At 40.5% G+C, this 21,478-nt stretch overlaps 2 protein-coding genes across 16 annotated transcripts in view; one reads left to right on the top strand and one right to left on the bottom strand.

The window, feature by feature from the left end:
* The first annotated feature begins 10,379 nt into the window (after positions 1 to 10,379).
* Positions 10,380 to 13,396, top strand: INSM2 (INSM transcriptional repressor 2). Its single transcript, XM_033191119.1, has one exon. The coding sequence runs from the start codon at positions 10,586 to 10,588 to the stop codon at positions 12,290 to 12,292; it is 1,707 nt and encodes a 568-aa protein (XP_033047010.1). The 5' UTR covers positions 10,380 to 10,585; the 3' UTR covers positions 12,293 to 13,396.
* A 1,287-nt stretch (positions 13,397 to 14,683) lies between these two features.
* Positions 14,684 to 21,478, bottom strand: part of RALGAPA1 (Ral GTPase activating protein catalytic subunit alpha 1) — a 323,646-nt gene continuing 316,851 nt past the window's right edge. For 5 of the 15 annotated variants that reach the window (XM_033188264.1, XM_033188258.1, XM_033188256.1 and 2 more), the window contains 2 exons: positions 18,351 to 18,353; positions 14,691 to 16,023 (listed from right to left, as the gene is read on the bottom strand). Coding sequence is in view for 7 of the 15 variants with exons in the window: in XM_033188258.1 (XP_033044149.1) it covers positions 15,875 to 16,023; positions 18,351 to 18,353 (152 nt within the window). In the remaining 8 variants the exon portion in view is untranslated. Of the gene's footprint in view, positions 16,024 to 18,350; positions 18,354 to 21,478 lie in introns of all 15 variants that reach the window. The other 10 variants (XM_033188251.1, XM_033188259.1, XM_033188253.1 and 7 more) reach the window with 4 other exon arrangements.

Genomic DNA, 21,478 nt, shown 5'->3' with positions numbered 1-21,478 from the left:
AGGGCAAGGGAGACAGAAAGCAAAACCTAGGATGTGTATAAGATAGGAAATCTAATAGAAGATCCTCCCCGACAAGATATTGGGACTCCAAAGCCCTTGAGTATTTACTGCTTGTATTCAAATTGCCTGGGTCAGTGAATTTCAAGCCTTGAGTTGGGTTAAAGTAATTCTAGATTGGTAGTGCCAGAAGCAAATATAAACCTTCTTTGAAGTAAGACATCTTTATTATAGGCCTAAAATTACTTCTAGAAATAATTCTTCAAATGTAATGTTCAGCACATAATCAAAAAACACCAGATACACAAGGAAACTAGATTAAATGGGCAAGTATCAGCAGAGACAACAGACAATAAAAACACTCACAAATACTTCAAATATTGAATTTATCAGACTCAGAATATAAAATAAGACTACAAAATAATTATGAAGAGTATGTTTAAAGACAAAAGACCAACTTGATGCTATCTACAGAGAACAGAAAACCACAGAGTAATGCAGCAGGTTTGACTTTCAAAAAAGAACCATATAGAATTTTATTGTGATTTTAAATATATTTGTATTTTATAAATAAAAATAAATTTTATAGCTAAATTTTTTAAATCAAAATTTAAAATCCAGGGCCAGGTACGATGGCTCAAGCCTGTAATCCCAGCACTTTGGAAGGCTGAGGCAGGCGGATCATGAGGTCAGGAGATTGAGACCATCCTGGTCAACATAGTGAAACTCTGTCTCTACTAAAAATACACAAATTAGCTGGGTATGGTGGCACACACCTGTAATCCCAGTTACTCGGGAGGCTGAGGCAGGAGAATTGCTTGAACCTGGGAGGTGGAGATTGCGGTGAGCCGAGATTGCGCCACTGCACTCCAGCCTGGCGACAAAGCGAGACCCTGTCTCAAGTAAATAAATAAATTAATAATAAAATCCAACAGATTTTAAGTGTATATGACATTAGACATACTTCAAGATTTAGTAAACCTGAAGAACATCAGAAGAAATATTCCAGAGGCAAGAAAAAAAGAAAAGAAAAGAAAAAAATACATATAAGAAGGAAAAAGACACAGAAGGTATAGTGAGAATGTCTAACATAGGTTTGGCCAGGGTTCTAGAAGGAGGAAAAAATACAAGATAAAACAAGCAATTATCTGGAAAGTTAACTGCTTAGGATTTTTCAAACTGACATTACTTCAAAGCACTGATTTTAAGAAGTCTTACAAACTGAAAGCATAATAAATGAAATGAAATTCATACCTAAGTGTACTAAAGTGAAACTTCTTAAGATTGAAAACTAAAAACAAAAATTAAAATAATCCAGGCCAGGTGTGGTGGCTCATGCCTGTAATCCTAGCACTTTGGGAGGCCGAGGCAGGTGGATCACCTGAGGTCAGGAGTTCAAGACCAGCCGGGCCAACATAGCGAAACCCTGTCTCTACTAAAAATACAAAAATTAGCTGGGCGTGGTGGTGGGTGCCTGTAATCCCAGCTACTCAGGAGGCTGAGGCATGAGAATCACTTGAACCCAGGAGGCTGAGGCTGCAGTGAGCTGAGATGCCCCTGCACTCCAGCCTGGGCGACAACAGCAAAACTCCATCTCAAAAACAAAAAACAAAAAACAAAACAAAACAAAAGAATCCAGAGAAAAGAAAATTACTTTCAAAAGAGCCCTAATATACTAACAGCTGACTTTCCACTAGTAAAAATGGGAAAGAGGAGACAGTGGAATGTTATTTTCAATGTGCTGAAACAAAACAGTTACCAACCTAAAATCAGTACATAAAATAACGACATTTGAGATACACTAGAGGAGACGTATTTTGCCACTATCAAATCTACAATGAAGGAAATTTTAAAGCATGTATTTCAGGTAGGAGGAGAATGATCTCACATGAAAAGTCTTAGATACAAGGAATTAAGAGCAAAGAAAATGGAATTGTGTAAGTAAATCCAGTGTTTAAGTGTATAAAACAATAATATTAGTCTTGTGGACTTTCAAAAATACAAAATTAAAATACACAACAATAGCATATAAATCAGGAAAGAATATATGGAGTTCAACTGCTCTGACTTCCTTATATTATTAAATTTTGATAAATTAAAAATGTATAATATAATTTTAAAAGTAATCAATAAAATAATACAAAGAATATAATTTTAAACTGGTAAAGAGGAGGATTTGATACATAAAAATCAGATATCAATCTAAAAGAGAACAAAAAGGAGAGAAGAAGAAATGTAATAGATCAGACAAATGAAAGCACTTTGGAAAATGGCATATTTAATTCTAAATATAGTAGCAAGAAATGTAAAAGGACTAAATGGTTCAGTTAAAAGTTAAAGATTGACTGTTAAAAAAACCCAACTGCTATTAATAGGAGACACATGTAAAACATAATAATAAAGAAAGGTTGAAATTAAAAGGAAAATACATACCTTGTAAACACCAATGAAAAGAAAGCTGATATGTCTAGAGGAAAACATCAGACAAAACACTTTAAGGCAGAAAGCATTACTACAGATAAAGAGGGATACTTTATACTTATGAGAGGTTTCAATTAACCAAACAGATATTGTTTTTCACTCATATGAATCTTAAGACTATGAGAAAGTCTCAAGATTTTATATAGCAAAAGTTGAGAGACTACAAAGAGAAATAACATAAATTACCATATATATGTAGAGGGGTGGGCATATTATAAAACTTGGTATGTACAACTGCAAAGTATACATTCTTTTCAAGCATGTGAATGGAATCATAAATATAAATATAAATATATAGATAAAAATTGACATGGCTCTTCCCCTTCCCAGTCAGGTAGCAATTTTCATTATTCCCAAGTGTTTATTTGGAACACATATAACATATTATTTGTGTACATAAAAGCAGGTTAGATAGTCAGGTTCCACCCTTAGGAGTTTACAAGCAATGCAAACATACCAATATTGAGCACTAGTAAGAGCCAGCTCTGTAGAGGATACTAGTTTATCTCCTTTAACTCTCATTCTATTTTGTCGGTATTATTATGCCTAATTTGGGAAAAAGAACTAAGACACAGAGAGACTGAGCAAAAAGTTTAAGATCACCCCCCCCCACCCAACTATTTCTTTTTTCTTTTTTTGAGATGAAGTCCCACTCTGTTGCCTAAGCTGGAGTGCAGTGTCGTGATCTCAGCTCACTGCAACCTCTGCCTCCTGAGTTCAAGTGATTCTCCTGCCTCAGCCTCCTGGGTAGCTGGGATTACAGGCAAGTGCCACCAGGCCTGGCTAATTTTTGTATTTTTTGTAGAGATGGGGTTTCACCATGTTGGCCAGGCTGGTCTCAAACTCTTGACCTCAGGTGATCCGCCTGCCTTGGCCTTCCAAAGCACTGGGATTATAGGCATAAGCCACCGTGCCCAGCTGAAGATCACCTCTTTAGTAAATGACAGTGCTAGGATTCAAATCTACCCTTTATTAGCAATGAGCCAGCTCCAGAAAATACTTACTCGTTTAAGGCTGGAAGTAGGGAGGTAAGCATTCTTATGGACAGATCTCTAATAATATTAGGAAGCTATCTTTGTACAACACTGACAAATGTTTAAGTATCTGCAATATAGTAGAATTTCATATTGAGCCAAAGAAGTGGCTAAAATAGTTTGATGAGAGAGCTGTCTTAGAAGACAGAGTTAGTGCTAGTGATTTGGAATGTGAGAATGGCTGAGAGTAAAGAACTATCATGTACCCAGCATAAAGAAATTAAAAAGCCTCTTCTATTTGACTTCTTATGCTATTGAAAATCCTTTCCTTCTAGTTCAAGTTCACTATTTTCCCATTGCTTATATGTCTTGAAGTGAATTTCAATCTCAAGTTTTTCATGACCAAATGAAAGCTGTTATAAATTCTCTCTGCTTTCAAGTTTTTAGAATGTGTATTTTCTATTTTACTGCTTAATACAGGGAGGAAAACATAGATAAGTATAATTATAGAGTGTATCAGTCAATTATTTAAATCTGTTCAACATTTGAATAATTAGGCCCACTTCATCTTCTATCCACTGTTTTAATATTTGTCCAGCTGAGCTCCATGCCTCAAGTCTCATCCCACTCTCTTACCTTCTCCACATCTTTCCCTCAGCCTCACAGCTGCATTGCTCCAACATAGCTGTTATAGATATCTTTTCAAAGCAAATATTTGATTATATCATTTAAATGCTTTAAAAAAATCAGTAGCTTTCACTTAAAAGTACCTGCACTCAATTTAGTGTGGTTATAATGGGCTTTGCAATCTTGCCCCAGTTTATCTTTCCAGTCTCAGCTTCTCCACTCCTTACACCCTCTTAGAACAAAAATAATAGACTAATGGCCCATTTATGGAGAATACTGTACTGTGTTGTCATGCCTATGCGATAAGAAACTAAAGCCAGTGAGGTTAGACAGCCTGTTTAAGTCACACAATAAGAAAATGGCAGAGCCAGGATTCAAACTCAGATCTGACTGACTCCAAAACATAGACATAACCCAGGACACTACATTGCCTTCTTTTGTCTTTTATATCTGTTGTGAATTTTGTTTTAACCACATGAAACAAAATTAGTTTTGAGCATATTAAATGGTATGCATAATCACTACTGTCTTGCATCATAATTAGGTATAAAATATAAGCCAGTCACACAAGAAATTACTGTATTTCTGTAGAATTGAGTTGCCATTAGTGTCAATAGTGTTCCTTCACCTTAGACACTTAATAATACCCTCTTTTCATTTAAGACTCACTATGTGCCATGCACTGTGATAAGTATTTTATGTACACAATAACATGTAATGCCCAAAGTACCCTGTGAGATAATTATTTCTATTTCCATTTGTGATGAGGAAACTGAGGGTTAAAAAGGCTAAATAAATTGCTTAAGATTAAACAGTAGTGGAGCTGGAACTCTACTGAACTCAAACTGTCTCACTTTAAAGCCTGTGCCCTCAACTAACTACCCTATACAACCTCCCTCTAAATGTCCTAGATTGAACTTCTCAATATACTGGATCCTATCCTGTGTAGCTTATTTTTGCCTAAAATTCCTTGTTTCCTAAACATGTAGTTTTCTCTTGCCAGTCTTGTCTTTCCTACTAAGTAGCTGACCAGCTTCTTTCTGCTCCCATTCTTCTAGCATCCTGGGTACTAAACAGCTTAAAATAAGAGACTCCTGTCATGAATTGAGGTTTATTTTCCCTATAGGTAATGGCTTCAGAGGAAGAAAATGGCAGTGATCTAAGCCATGGGTCAAGTGGCTGAGGTGGGAAGAAAGAATTCCAAGGGCATATGACACAAGAAAGACTTTCCTATTCCTTTCATTTGTCTGGACTGATTCCCATATGCCTAGGATCTAGAACTCCTTACGACTTTGTATGCTTTCTTTTGTACTCAGGCAGGGTGAGCTTCAGGCCTATGGGTTTCAGTAACAAGAAACTGTGATGCCTTTTTTTGAACCTGGTAGCTCATGATTTTAGACATCAATTCATTTACGTATGTCAGGCATTGATCTAGATACCAGATGAAAACGAAGCTGAGAACAAAACAAAGAACCTGTCATCCTGGATTTTATAGAGACAATAGACAACAAATACATAATATAGTGGCAAATAGTGATAAATGCTATGAAGAAAACTAAAGGGACAGAAAATGATGAAGGTATCCTTTGGGCAGAAGAGAAAAAAAAGAAAATGATGAAGGGTATGGTGGGTTAGAGCTGCTATTTTAGTTGGGTGGTCAGGGAAGATCTTTCTCAGGTGGTATTATTTGAGTAAAGATCCACAAATGAAGTTAAGAAACAAGATGTGAGCATATCTGAAGAAAAAACATTCTGGCAGAATAAACAGCCTTGAGTTGGAAGTGTGCTTGTCATGTTTGAGGAAAATAAGAAGTCCACTTAGATGGAGCAGAGTAAATGAGGAAAAGAGTAGTGGGAGATGTGGTTTAAGAATATCCAGGGAGGCCGGGCGCGGTGGCTCAAGCCTGTAATCCCAGCACTTTGGGAGGCCAAGACGGACGGATCACGAGGTCAGGAGATCGGGACCATCCTGGCTAACACGGTGAAACCCCGTCTCTACTAAAAAAAATACAAAAAAAACTAGCCGGGCGAGGTGGCGGGCGCCTGTAATCCCAGCTACTCGGGAGGCTGAGGCAGGAGAATGGCGTAAACCCGGGAGGCGGAGCTTGCAGTGAGCTGAGATCCGGCCACTGCACTCCAGTCCGGGCGACAGAGCGAGACTTCGCCTCAAAAAAAAAAAAAAAAAAAGAATATCCAGGGATTGGCCGGGCGCGGTGGCTCAAGCCTGTAATCCCTGCACTTTGGGAGGCCGAGACGGGCAGATCACGAGGTCAGGAGATCGAGACCATCCTGGCTAATACGGTGAAACCCCGTCTCTACCAAAAAATATAAAAAACTAGCCGGGCGAGGTGGTGGGTGCCTGTAGTCCCAGCTACTCGGGAGGCTGAGGCAGGAGAATGGCGTAAACCCGGGAGGCGGAGCTTGCAGTGAGCTGAGATCCGGCCACTGCACTCCAGCCTGGGCGACAGAGCAAGACTCCGTCTCAAAAAAAAAAAAAAAAAGAATATCCAGGGACCAAGCAGAGCTTTGGATTTTATTCTAAATGTGTTGGCAAGCCACTTGAAGATTCTAAACAGATAAGTGAAAGAATCAGACTTATATTCTAATAGGATGCATCTTGCTGCTGAATAAAGTATACACTATAAGGAGGCAAGGATGGAAGCAAGAGACCAACTAGAGTAACCGTGGTAGAGAATTTGAGAAGATTCAGATTCAGGAAATGCTTTGAAGATAGAGCTGATAAGAACTGCTAATGAATTGAATATGGGGTGTTTAGCTTTAACCCAAAGTCTTTGGGTTTTGGCTGAAGCAGCTAATTGAATGAAGGTGCCATTTACTGGGATGAGGAAAACTGAGATGGGGATTAAGTTTAGGAGAGGAAATCAAGAGTTTGGTTTTAGATTTGTGAGAGACTGTTTGACTTTCAAGTTCCTGGGGACAATGGGCCTCTAGTAGCTGCAGCTGGTGTTAACCTTTTACAGGGACATGTTTAAGTGGAGGTGAGGGGCAGAGAAACAGAAGAAATAAAGTTTCTTCTGAGTAATCTCCCAGATATTCAAGTGATAAAAAGCAGGTTAGTCCTCTGAGCCTGTCTTATACACACTGATTTCAGGGCAAGAAGTCTCCTCTCTCTTCAAAAAATGTTCTGATTTATATTATCTCAAAATTTCTGAATTTAAATTAAATGTATCCCACAATTAGAGAAAGCATAAAATGTAAATAGCTTGAGAGATAATCCAGTGTGCATGAGTTTTTACCAAAGTATAACTGAGAGCAGAGGAAGGTCTTGAATGTTTAATGTTTTTGTGAAGAGAAAGGATGTAGATATTAAATAAAACAAAGATTTTATAATCTTGCTTTGGCACTACCCTATTTATCATAATTTTTAAGTGAGAAACTACAGAAAGAGTGTTTGTATCTTGAAGGATCATGTAAGTTTATACCCAAGGGGGGATTATGCATTTAAATTATTCCTCTTCCCCACATTTTAATCCTTTCTATCTTTTAACCCTTAGTCTTTTCCCAAAAGTGTTCTTAAACTAGAAGGCCTGTGGCATGATTGAGGCTTGTCACCTCTCTTCTAGGGCCAGATTTCAAATAGATGGCCCTGGAGAATGCTACTTATCTGTACAGTTCTCCATTTGATGTTGCAGTGTGCTAGTATCCTAGGGGAAGGGTACCATATTTAACTCCAGAAAGGATTTAAGGCAGTTTTGCATTTTTTTTTTCTGATTATCAGAGTAATATATGATTATTGCAAAATATTTTAACCAAAAAGTTAAAAAAAGACTATTTCAATTCCTACTTACTAGAGGCAATCCCAACAACATTTTGGCATATTTCCTTCCACTGTCTTATGCATTTTGTTTTTTTTGTAACGGAGCTCTTTATTGTATAAGCAATTTTGTTGCCTGCTGTTTTTGCTTAGTTATGGTATATATGTTTGTCTCTATCATTACATTTTTATAGCTAATCATCTATAACATGACTATACCATAGTTTACTCAAGATGGTTTCTGATTATTTACAATTACAAATAACACTGTGATAAACAGCTTTGTGCATAAATCTTCACTCTTCTTTTGGATGACTTATTAAAGGAGGAATTGGTAGATTAAATGTATACATACTTTTTAAAGCTTCTGATGTAAATTGTTACAATGATTTCCAGAAAGGTTGTTATCAGATCATACTTTGGAAGGGAAGGAGAGAGCTATTGGAACTATTGGATCTGGTAGAAAGGATCTGACAGCAATTCTTACAAAGTACTATGCCTCTGGGGAAGAGTCCCTTCTCTCTCTAGAAAAGGGGTTATCTTAAAGTATTAAAGTTATTACATCAGATTTTTCCACACCACATAATATGTATGGATCGTGAGGAGGAAAGGAGAATTGAGAATTTGAGTTAGAAGTCATACATAAGCTGACATGTCAGAAATTACCAGTTTGGGAAATTAAGTTTACCAACACTGCTAAAGGACTCAAATATTTTAAACAGTGGTTCAGATATTAATTGTGATTATACAGTATCAGGTTTATTTAATTTTGTATGATTTCATGCTATTTAATGAGAGACAATATAATGAGTGTTTTTCAAATTGTGGGTCCTAATCCATTTGTAAATTACAAAATCAATGTATTTTCTATGACTGGTATTTTTAAAAAACAAAACACAATAGAATGAAAAATATGAGAATGCACTGTAATCATTTCAATGTATGATTTCATAATTAACAAATAGATTAGGACCCACAGTATTATTTTGTGAGACTTTTGTTTCAGTTACATGTGTGTATATACTATAGAACACATTTATTATTGTGGGATGTGATTAAGAAAAAAAATAGTTTGAAGCCATTGGTGTAAAGAGTCTGGACTTTGGAATTAGTCAGGACAAGTTTGAATCTGAGCTCTGCTTGGCTTTTACCCATTATCTAACCAAATGGCTCAATCACTACATTGAAAAAAGAGAGTAATAATATCTCCTTTCTGGTTTGTGTGTGTATGAAGATTAGAGATTACTTAAGCAGAATGCCTACAACATAGTCAATGATTAATATATAATTACTTCCAAATCTTTCCCAAAATAATGTTCTCCTTGTAAAAATACTTCATTCACTGAAGAAAGATAATGTGTTTTATTGATGACTACATCTGTTATGCCATCGTGTACTTTTAAAACACCTCTGTCAGTCTTTTTCTCCAATTTGGTTTAGTAAGGAGACTTGAGCACATAGTTCGTTCCCCTTCCTGTTCTGACACTTTATTTATCTATATTATGGATCTTGGCACTTTACATCCGTCATAGATGGTCTAATTGTTGCCTAGTTCAATTACTACTAAACACTTTCAAACCTCTTCTAGTTCTCAAAATAGTGGCGGGAGCACTGCAGGATGCCAGATCAAAATCTGTTGAGTTTGCTCTACAGCACACCTTTTGCAAAGTATCACTTGTGGTGTACAGGGAAGCAGCTGTAATGCTGATTCCCCTGGCATTTCTCACTCAATCTACTACACGCTAAACAGGCCGGGTAGGCATTAAGTCATACTCTGGGTAGTACAAGTGGAAAGTGTGAACAGAGAAACCACTTTATGTGAGGACAGTGGAAAATGAGATCCTCCTTTCCTCTCCCTACTCCTGCTCCCATCGAGGAGAAGCACTTAAAAGCGCGGAGGCCCAGGACCCAGCCGCGCTCTGGCGTCCGGACTCGGTGGCTGGCGGCGGGCAGGCACGCTCTCCCGCGCTGAGAGCCCTTCTGCGGAGATGAACTCTCGAGTGTCGCCGCCGCGCGCGGGCCCGATCGATACAGGCGGGCGGACATGCTCCCGCCGCCAAGACCAGCCACAGGGCGGTGGAGTCAGCTGCTCGGCCGCTCAGTCGCACTTCTCATTAGCTCAATACCCGCAAAGGACGTGCACCGGTTCCCTCGCGGACACCCACCCAGTGGTCTGCGCCACGCCCTCTGCCCACCGCCCCTTCCGCTCGGCCGTCCGGCGCAGGGCGGGAGCTTTTCAGCCAGACGCCCTCGGGTAGGGGGCAGCCGGGTCCCGGCCCAAGCGGAGGACGTCGTGAGGTGGCCTTTTCGCCTGGCTCCCCAGTGGGACGCTCCGCGGAGGCGGTCGAGTAGGGGAGTGTCGAGCTCCCTCACACACTGGACCTTACCTTCTGGCGTCTTCGCCCGGGAGGCTGCAGCGGGAGGCGGACCCAGCCGGCCGTATGGGCAGGTCCACGGCGCTGTGAGGCGGGGCTGGGCGTGCGCCGCAGCCGCCAGATTCGTCTGCTCCGTGAGTCAGGACGCGAGAAAGCCCCTCCCCCGGCGCCCGCTCCCACTCCTGATTGGCCGGACCAGCCCGGGGCGGCCCGGCGGGACCCCGGCCCGAGTCTCAGCTATAAAGAGAGCCCCGGCATGACAGCCGCGGCGAAGCTGTTCTAGTTCATCTGCTGGCCGGCTCTCAGTCCCCGTGGCGCCCCCTTTCCTCTTGTCCCCCGAGCGCTCTCGACTCCACCATGCCAAGGGGCTTCCTGGTGAAGCGAACTAAACGGACAGGCTGCTCGTACCGACTTCGCCTAGCGGAGCGTGTCTTCCCTTTGCTGGGGCCCCAGGGGGCGCCGCCCTTCTTGGAGGAGGCTCCCAGGGCCTCCTTGCCCGGTACGGAGCGGGCGGCCCCCCCAACCCGGGAGGAACCCGGAAAGGGACTGACGGAGGAGGCGGCCCGGGAACTGTCGGGGTCGCCATGTCGGGCGACTGGGGTGAGCCCGGGGGCGGGCGGGCGGGAAGGCGCGGAGTGGCGGGCGGGTGGCAGGGAAGGTCCCGGGCCCAGCCCCAGCCCCGGCCCCAGCCCCAGTCCAGCGAAGCCGGCCGGGGCAGAGCTGCGTCGGGCGTTCCTGGAGCGCTGCCTCAGCTCGCCCGTCTCCGCCGAGTCCTTTCCCGGGGGCGCCGCCGCCGTGGCCACTTTCTCCTGCTCCGTGGCGCCAGCAGCCGCACCGACTTCGGGGGAGCAGTTTCTGCTGCCGCTTCGGGCGCCGTTCCCAGAGCCCGCGCTTCAGCCGGACCCTGTGCCCCTCTCCACCGCCCTGCAGAGTCTGAAACGGGCGGCCGGCGGCGAGCGCCGCGGCAAGGCACCCACGGGCTGCGCGTCTGGACCCGCAGCCGCGGGAATCAAGAAGCCAAAGGCCATGAGGAAGTTGAGCTTTGCCGATGAGGTGACCACATCCCCTGTCCTGGGCCTGAAGATCAAGGAGGAGGAGCCCGGAGCGCCGTCTCGGGGCTTGGGAGGCAGCCGCACGCCCCTGGGCGAGTTCATCTGCCAGCTGTGCAAGGAGCAGTACGCAGACCCCTTCGCGCTGGCGCAGCACCGCTGCTCCCGCATCGTGCGCGTAGAGTACCGTTGCCCTGAGTGCGACAAGGTGTTCAGCTGTCCTGCGAACCTGGCCTCCCATCGCCGCTGGCATAAGCCGCGTCCCGCGGCTGCAAACGCCGCCACAGTCTCCTCCGCCGACGGGAAGCCGCCTTCTTCGTCGTCTTCGGCCTCCCGGGACGCCGGGGCCATTGCATCTTTTCTGGCGGAGGGAAAGGAGAACAGCCGGATAGAGCGGACTGCGGATCAGCACCCGCAGGCCAGGGACAGCTCCGGGGCGGATCAGCACCCGGACAGCGCCCCGAGGCAGGGCCCCCAGGTGCTGACGCATCCAGAGCCACCGCTGCCACAGGGCCCCTACATGGAGGGGGTGTTGGGGCGCCGGGTGCCTGTGCCGGGCAGTACCAGTGGTGGCGGGGGATCCGAAATTTTCGTGTGCCCATATTGCCACAAAAAGTTTCGTCGCCAAGCCTATCTGCGCAAGCATCTGAGCACTCACGAGGCGGGCTCGGTCCGTGCACTAGCGCCGGGCTTTGGCTCCGAACGCAGTGCCCCACTTGCCTTCGCTTGCCCGTTGTGCGGAGCGCACTTCCCTACCGCAGATATCAGGGAGAAGCACCGGCTGTGGCATGCTGTCCGCGAGGAGCTGCTCCTGCCCGCTCTGGCGGGGGCTCCTTCCGAAACGCCGGGCTCTAGCGGGCCATCTGACGGGAGTGCCCAGCAAATTTTCTCGTGCAAGCACTGCCCGTCCACTTTTTTTAGTTCTCCGGGGCTGACCCGGCACATCAATAAGTGCCACCCCTCAGAAAGCCGGCAAGTGCTGCTGCTGCAGATGCCACTGCGGCCTGGCTGCTGAGGGACGAGAGACAGGATGATTTCGAGGTTGGCCTTAGAGGAAACAGATCATGGGAATTTCTGTGGGGCTTTCTTCAACTTGCAAGTTTACTTTCATTCTTTCCTATGTTTCTCCCTCCTAAAATTCTCCCAGTAGTCAATGTTCTACCAGAGGAGCAGACAGTGAAATGTAATATCCCTTTCTAGAGCAGGTATGTATATGGTACAAACCTTGAGATCAAAGACTGTCAGCTTTAAATCTCACTTTCCCCACTAAAATAGGATTTTTCCCCCTTAAAACTCTGGAGGCCCTAACGAATCCTATATGATTTGTAATTCCTATGGAAAGTCGCAGTGAATGCGTGCATGTCTCAATGTCCACAAAGGGTTCTGGCTACCCTTTGGGAGTCACCAATGTTTTTTTTCCTCTTGTCATCACAGGCGCCTATGCAGCTTCTGTCTCAATAGGATCAGATATTTTGCACTGTATACTCTGTGAATTAAAAGTTATGTGATTGGTGCCAAACTTAAGGAGATTCAAGACCTGGCAGAAAATGTAAGAGGATGTTTGCTGCTTTTGGGGTGCGTGGGGATCTCCCCTGTAAACTTTCCTTTGCCCAATTATATGTACATGTCCATTCTTAAGTTGGTGTTTGGAGGTGGGGAGGATGCTACTTTACTGGAGTTGAGACACCCCCTATAATTCTCACCCTCAGCTATTTTGTGTGCAGTATTCAGGAAGAGCTACTTCAAATCTTTCTTTAAATGGCTTTTTGGAAATACAGGAGTCGTTTCCTCAAGTTTGACTGTTTTAATGGGGTTTCACCCAAATTGTTTGATGCTTCTGCTGTAAATCTCATACTGTGTATTCATTATGAAAATATGTACAGCTTAAGGAAGATGTTAACACCTATAATCCACTGAGGAACTGAATGGCAATTTGCTCAATATTCAGTATTTTCTTTTCAGCAGCAACTTGTTTTTGATTTTTTTAAAAAAAACCATTTCAGTGTACATTCTGTACTAATTCCTTAATAGCCAGAGTTGGGACACTGGCTGAGCACTGCTTGACAAAAAGCCCATATTTGTAAGATGCTTACCACCAAATAAATGTACATAGTCTGTGCTTTTGTTGTGTTCTGTGTTTGTCTTAAGAATCCTGTTGAACACCGCCTATTTTCAAAGCCACATTTCTTATCTACTCAATGTCGGTATCCTGTTTTAGAATGTTAGTGACCCATTTGGACAGAATACAAGGATGGAAATATTTTGCAAATGAATGTAATGGTGCAGGAATGCAATGAAAAATTTTCCCTTGAAGTATGGCTGCAAAGACTGAGCTCCAAAAGGCAAGGAATATACACTAGTCTTTAAATCTAAAAAAGACATCCCCCCAAGAAATGTCAACAGAAAATATATTTTAAGTATGTATATATATTTCAAACTAGTGAACAGTGTTACCTGAAGATGAAAAAAAGTATTTTAATGGTGCTAATTATTTTCACTATTTCAGGTTTGTATTTTTGCTCCATATTGTTATATATCATCAATCCATTAATTTTTTTATAGCACTTTAGAAATATGTATGCAGTTACTCTGATTTTCCTTTTTGTAATTCTTCACCTTGGCTGTAGGAAATTGTTTATATTGTTCAGTCTTCTTCCCAAGGACTCTATCCATTTGTTTATCTTCTACATCAGCTTACATAGGACTTTGAGTTTTCATTTGTAAGAAAACAAAAAATTGAGTGCACAGAAGTTCTGAAAGGTTGTTTTAGAAAACTTGTCAGTGCAAAGTTTTATTGCTGAAAGTATATTATAAAACAAAGTAAAATTTAAGAATCAAAAAAACATGAAGCTGTAATCCCAGCACTTTGGGAGGCAGAGGTGGGCAGATCACAAGGTCAGGAGATTGAGACCATCCTGGCTAACACAGTGAAACCCCATTTCTACTAAAAAAACAAAAAACAAAAAACAAAAAATTAGCTGGGCATTGTGGCACATGCCTATAGTTCCAGCTACTCAGGAGGCTGAGGTAGAAGAACTGCTTGAACCTGGGAGGTGGAGGTTGCAGTGAGCCGAGATCACTCCACTGCACTCCAGCCTGGGTGACAGAGCACAACTCCGTCTCAAAAAGCAAAAACATGAAGCTGAGATAAACTAACAATCTAACCAACCGCATTGGGTGAAGTTTCTGGCCAGCCTTTATGAAGATGTAAAATTTCCTGTGTTTTTAATGACTGTGGTAGGATCACCGAGAAGAAAGTTGGAATGTATCTTGAAAAGGGAATTCAAGTTCATTTTTCATGATTAGCTAAGATAATCTAGGTTCATGCTTTAAATCTCCTCACTACTCATATAGCCCTACTTATTGAAAATATATGAAACATAGAAGACACATCAACACTCATGGATAGGAAGTGATAAGAATATTTTTATTGTATTATTAAATACCATGTCACCTTTTCCCCCCACTGTTACAAATTATAGATACTACATGAATGATGATACATAATTTATATTTTACGGTTTGCCAGTATGATGTATTTACACATGCAGTTAGTACCAATGTCATGCTACATTTCCTCAGGAGATGCCCATTCAAAATAAAATGTGAGCAGTTTATCTACTGTAAGAAAATACTTCTAGAGGGTGGAATGTATACCAACCTGCACCTGCAAGTTCAGTATTAACAATATTAGATTTAACTTAAGACTCCTGGGTCATGTTCCTTTTTCCTTTTTTTAAAATAATACTCATAATTTGAACAACATACTTACATCAGAAAATTTTCCTTCTTTTCTTCCCTATCTTCTTTTTGGTGCTTAAAAAAGAACATAGATACACCAGGATCTAGCAGCCAATAATGAAAGGCCACAATCTGAAAACAAATGGCATTTAACAGTGATACCACTTGAAATGCAAAACATTAGAAAAATACTTGGAAGCTAAACATAAATCAAAGTTCAGCACAGTGATTTTTCTAGTTATTGGATGTAACATGGCATCACCTGCATAGCCAAGAAATGAGACATTGCTTTGGGAAGAAAAGTTGACACTAAAATGATTTCAGTTGGAATTTGAGATGCTAAAGACCATTTATTTTGAGTGTTTTATTGTCATAACATAAATAATCTGTACACATTCTGTGTATTAACAGGTACATCTTTTGCTGTAACTTTACAAATGCTTAAATTTAAAATTTTACATTTGTAAAAAATTATATATTTATTGAACCATAAAGTTGCAATGGGGCACAATAAATAATGAGACTAGTTGTCCAATTGTATTTTGGCTCAAAGTTAACCATGAAATTAAAGATAAAACTACTTAGACATAATTATCAGGAAGGTAAAGGGTGTAGAATAAAACTCCCCCCTGCCCTCAAAATATGGCAGCTTGGACTGTGGGAAAAAAATGAAACAATAAATAACCCAAATCTTTAATATTAAGCTACAAATTATTTAAAATTATTTAAATCCAGTGTTTTCTCAGATAAATGTACAGGAAGAAACATGCATGTTATGGCAGACACGAAGGCCTGAAAGGGTTAACCCTATGTTCGTGCTAAGGTGGCTACTGCTGATCATTGTTGGGCTGTCTCCTTAGGATTTATTGGCTGAGCCAGAGGAACGACGCAACTTCATGGACATGCGGCTTTTGCTAGTTCGAGGAGACATTGGAGAGGCCAGGTCAGCCCCATCTACCTGCGTTGCTGTGGGAGTTTCACTGGGTAGAATCTCTGGGTAGGAGCCTGTAGGAAACAGCAAGAGCATTACTACAGTTATCCAGTCTCTCATCCCCTGAGAAGTAATCTTTCTGCTACTAATCTGCAGCAAGGATCCCATCCCTTAATAAGGTCTTTTGAGGGAAAAAGCAAGCCCCAAACTTTCTTGTTACAATAGCCTACTAATGTATTTAAAACCCAGCAATCTGCTGGCTCATGTCTTTATATTAGCAAGAAAGCGCCAATCATCATTCCCAGGGCTAGAACCCTGGAAAAAGCAGTGGGAAGCAAAATCTTTGAGCCAGAAAGAACAAGGATCCAAAGCACCATTAGCATGCAGGGAAGGGGTCAAGAAGCAGGTGAGAAGGACCAATTCCTATCTCTAGGATTCAGGGTACAACCAAGAAAAGGGCCTTCACTACTCAAAGTTGAAAAACAGTACCAAACAGTTCCAAACACTTTTAGAACCACGGGTTTCAAAAAGGAAGTCAGTTTCACTAGATGCCCTTATAAACAAAACAAAACAAAAAAAGGAACTCAGCAATATAAGATCATATACATGCTAGGTATTTAAATATGGCTTTAAGAAGGAGCAAGATAAATTTGTGTATGAGGGGAGGACAAGAATTCTCATCTGAATGTCAGTTGAAAAAAGGCAAACTGACTCCCCCAAGATGTCTTAATTTAAAAGAGATAAACAATGCTTTTGTTTTCATTAACTTAAAAACTTTTGCAGGTATCTTATTCAATCATAAGCAAGCAGGTAACCAGTAGAATTAGTAGATATACAATTTTAGAAGTAAAACAAAATCAAATAGGAAAGTTCTTTGTGTCATTTATAAAGTAGTTTTTCATCTCTGTACTTTATTTTTATAAATTATCATTCTCTAATATGCAGCAATACTACAGAACCTTGCACATTGTAGGCTCTCAAATATTTCCTAAACAAAATGATTAATTGATTAAAATCACATTAAAAATAAAAGTCCTTCAGAAAAAAAAATCTGAAAACAGAATAAGAACAAGAAAATCTGGATATTTTAAGGCATTTTAATCCAGATTTTATGGGTCTTAAGTACATGAAAATTTTCTTTATGTGTTTTACAAACAAAAACACCACACAGGTTGCAAGGTTAACTGTATACATACATGTCCTTACTTTACAGGGAGACTTTTGGCATATTTGTTAGCAAATGTAGCACCTCATTGATATGTCAAACTAGGAAATACGCTAGCACTTTCACATATATGAAATGTTTGTGCTTAAACTGAAGTTACTGATGTTTATAAAGAAAAACAAAAAGTTCAATAAGGGGTGAAGACCCTATTGAGATGTCTTAAGCAATTAAGAATATGTCTTTGTAGAACACTTCAATTTTTTTTTTTTTTTTTAAGACGGGAGTCTCACTCTGTCGCCAGACTGCAGTGCAGTGGTGCAATCTTGGCTCACTGCAATCTCCGCCTCCCGGGGTCAAGTGATTCCCCTGCCTCAGCCTCCTGAGTAGCTGGGACTACAGGTGTGCACCACCATGGTTGGCTAATTTTTTTGTATTTTAGTAGAGATGGGGTTTCACCATGTTGGCCAGGATGGTCTCAATCTCCTGACCTCATGATCCGCCTGCCTGGGCCTCCCAAAGTGCTGGGATTACAGGCATGAGCCACCACACCCGGCCTTCAAAATGTTTTTAAGACCAAATGTTCGAGTTATATTTAAGAAAAAATATATGTTCCCAAGGAAAAATATTCTGTCACTCATAATCCAGGTCAATTGCCCTTCTTCTCAAAGTAACTTTTCCAGCATTATTTTCTAACTGAAATAAGACTGGCCTTCAAAATACAAGGAGAAGGAAACATATTTCTGTTCACCATTACTCTTCCTGAAGATCTGAATTGGTTCATAGCAGACATACTGGAAACTTTATGGGAGAATATGAATCCATGGCCCCCTTTAGGGAAGCACAGCAGATGGATGGCAGAAGGAAAGTGAAGAGCAGTAGTAGCTCATGCTTTTCTGGTAATGCATATCATTCCCGGCCATCATAAGAGGCCCTCCCACTGCTGTTTACCTTGAGATGGCCAATGTTTTCTAGTGGAGGTTTTGGGAGGAAGAGAACTATCACTGCATTTCTTTCTTTGTTGTGAATGAAGAAATGGAGTAGCAAGCAGAAGTGAGAGAGCAAAAGAGAAGATAGATAACAGATATGAGAGACACAAGTGCAGAATTTTATAGGTGTTAACTGAGGAGCAGAGAGAGAGGAATAAAGGTGTTTATTATGAAATATAATTGGGCATGCAATGAGTTAGGATGATGGTTCACAATGACAATGCTTTGTAAATTCAAATGTTATACTTACCAACTAACAAAACAAGTTCAAATAGGAAAAAAGAAAAGAAGAAAAAAGGTCTATGAGAGATTCTGTAAATATCTACCTTTTAAAGTGTTCACTGTACTGGTGGCATGTTATCCTAATCACTCAGACATAAAATCTCTAGAGCTGCATTGTCCAGTATGGTAGCCACAGCCAAATTAAGTTTAAATTTATTGAATTAAAATGAATTAAATAAAAATTCAGTTCCTCAATACACTAGCCACATTTCACGTGTTCAACAGCCACATGTAGTTAGCAGCTTCCACATTAGACAGTGCAGATATAGAACATTTCCATCACCATAGAAGGTTTTATCAGAGAGAGCACACTCTACATTATGACAAACTCAAAGAATGTTTTCCTCAAAAACAATTCTTCCATGTCTTCCTCACTGCCTTCAAAGTGAAATCTTCCTTCACTCAATTGAGTCAAATTAGGATTTTTAGTGTGTGTGGTATATAGTTATCAGTACTTCCTAACAATTTAGCAAATCATATTTGTGGTATATATTCAACATTCCCAAACTCCATAAATAATTTACAGTGGAAAGACTTCAATTTTAGATGTAAAAAATGTAGTAACAACCTACATTTCATTTCACATCCTAGTCTACCTGTTGATTTATACTACCTGAGTCATAAAGAATTCTGATTTATTTCTATTATTAATATATCCTCAAGGATAAGGTTTTAAGAGTACACATGAGCTCCGATGTTTGTGCATACTATATCTGTTACTAACATTCTTACAGTGCTCACACAGACTGTGTAATCTGATGGGATAAATTGATTAATATATTGCACATTGATTACAATAAACTATTATTACAATTAACATAATAAATATGACTTTTGGGATCTATAGGGATTATAAGAGGGAGCTTGAAAGATCGTTTTTAATTGTGGTTTCGTTTGTACTGTTTGATGACAGTTATGACCGGTTGAAAGCTGCTAATTATTGGGCAAATATAGCCCTATAAAATATTGTATCCTTAAAAGCAATTTCAATTAATACTGAACTCCAGCGATGATGTGATGTATTAGAAAGAACATGGGCATAGGTTAGACAGTCCTAGATTAAATGCCGACTCTGTCACTTTACCATTTGTTTGATCTTGGGCAAACTGATTTGAGACATTTTTGTATTCGTAAAATGGAGATAATACTTGCTATTTTGTCAAGTCGTCACAGGGATTAAGATTACATATGCAAAGATACTGGCACATAATAGGTGCACAGTAAGTATAGCTACATAATAAGGCTATTAAACAGGAAAATAAAAGCTGATACATTTTGAATCAGAACAGATGAGGATTAGAAAGGAAGGGATAGAAATGAGGAATATTTTTGAAGAAAATGACCACCTATACAAAATATTATTGTTCAAATGTGAAAAGCACAACACACCATTAAATTTAGTTTGAGGGAAATTTATTCTCTCTTATGTTGATAGTTCTATAAAATACAACCTTATATTAAAGGTTAAAGGCTACCCAAATAACCTTGCTTTTAATATTTTTAAAGGAGTTGATAAGTTATTAAGACTAGCATGGATGGCACTGAATATCATAAAGGAAATAACACAATTTCTTTTTTATTTTTACTTATTTATTTTGAGAGGGAGTTTCACTCTGTTACCCGGGCTGGAGTGCAGTGGCATGATTTCAGCTCACTGCAGTCTCTGCCTCCTGGGTTCAAGTGATTCTCCTGCCTTAGCCTCCTGAGTAGCTGGGATTACAGGCGTGTGCCACCATGTCCAGTTAATTTTTGTGTTTTGAGTAGAGAAGGGTTTTGCCATGTTGGCCAGGCTGGTCTTGAACTCTTGGCCTCAACTGATCTGCCTGCCTCAGCCTCCCAAAATGTTGGGATTACAGGCGTGAGCCACCATGCCTGGCTGGGAAATAACATAATTTAAAATAGTAGAGAAATAAAGGGAAACGTGGTTTCATTTTAAGATAACATTCAAGAACTACTAGTATTTTAGATTTAGAATAAATCACGCCAAGCTTGTCATATTTTACAAATGACAAAATTTGTAAATGAAAATTTTGGAAATGAAAAAATTGGAAGAGTTGATTAATTTGCATTTATATGGATAACAACTGGCAGAACTAGGAATTAAATCCAGATTAGTTTGATTCCAAAGCTCATACTTCTCCCCTGGCAACCTTAAAGATACATGGAAAAAAAAAAAAGATTTTTCAATGGGTGGGAAAGTAAAACCCTTAAAATAAAAATCTGTAACAATTTATAAATTGTAAATATGACAGGTTATTGGGCAATATCTCTCTTTTTCTCAATCAACAGCAGGAAGGGAATGAAAATATTTAGACTAAATGGGTAACTGTAATAGTTGAGATCATGCCCTGTGAAGTCAGATCAGTCTAAGTTGAAATACTAGCTTGACAAAGTACCAGGTGACTCTGGGTAAGCATTTTTTTCTTTTAAATTTCATAGAACTGCAATGAAGATTAAATGAGAGGATGTATGTACAGTACTGAGCACAGTGTCTGGCACTCAGTAATAGCACAATTATTATTTTATTACTTTCATTACAAAAATTTCACATCTGAATGAATGTTCTATGTGGAAACTGAACCAGTAGTCATCACAAAAGGTTAGTGGGTCCTATTTAAGATTATTACTTGCCTCTTGGTCAACAACATATAAGCCAAATTTCCAAGTTCAAAGTATCAAACAGAACATATCTGGCTGCCTATAATTTCAGGCTAATCTAATGATAAATTAATATGAGTAGGAATCTGTTTTTAAAAACATTAACTAGCCAGGCATGGTGGCTCACACCTGTAACCCCAGCAATTTGGGAGGCTGAGGTGGGTGGATCACCTGAGGTCAGGAGTTTGAGACCACCCTGGCCAACATGGTGAAATCTCGTCTTTACCAAAAATACAAAAATCAGCCAGGAGTGGTGGCATGTGCCTGTAATCCCAGCTACTTGGGAGGCTGAGGCAGGAGAATTGCTTGAACCCGGGAGGCGGAGGTTGCAGTGAGCCAAGACTGCGCCACTGCACTCCAACCTCTGTCTCAAAAAAACAAAAACAAAAACAAAAACCAAATTATTAAATAAACAAATTTATAGCTTATGTTATATAT

This window comes from Trachypithecus francoisi, unplaced genomic scaffold, assembly GCF_009764315.1.
Source record: "Trachypithecus francoisi isolate TF-2019V2 unplaced genomic scaffold, Tfra_2.0 Lachesis_group3, whole genome shotgun sequence".
NCBI lineage: Eukaryota > Metazoa > Chordata > Mammalia > Primates > Cercopithecidae > Trachypithecus > Trachypithecus francoisi.
This window is presented reverse-complemented; position numbering and strand designations above follow the sequence as displayed.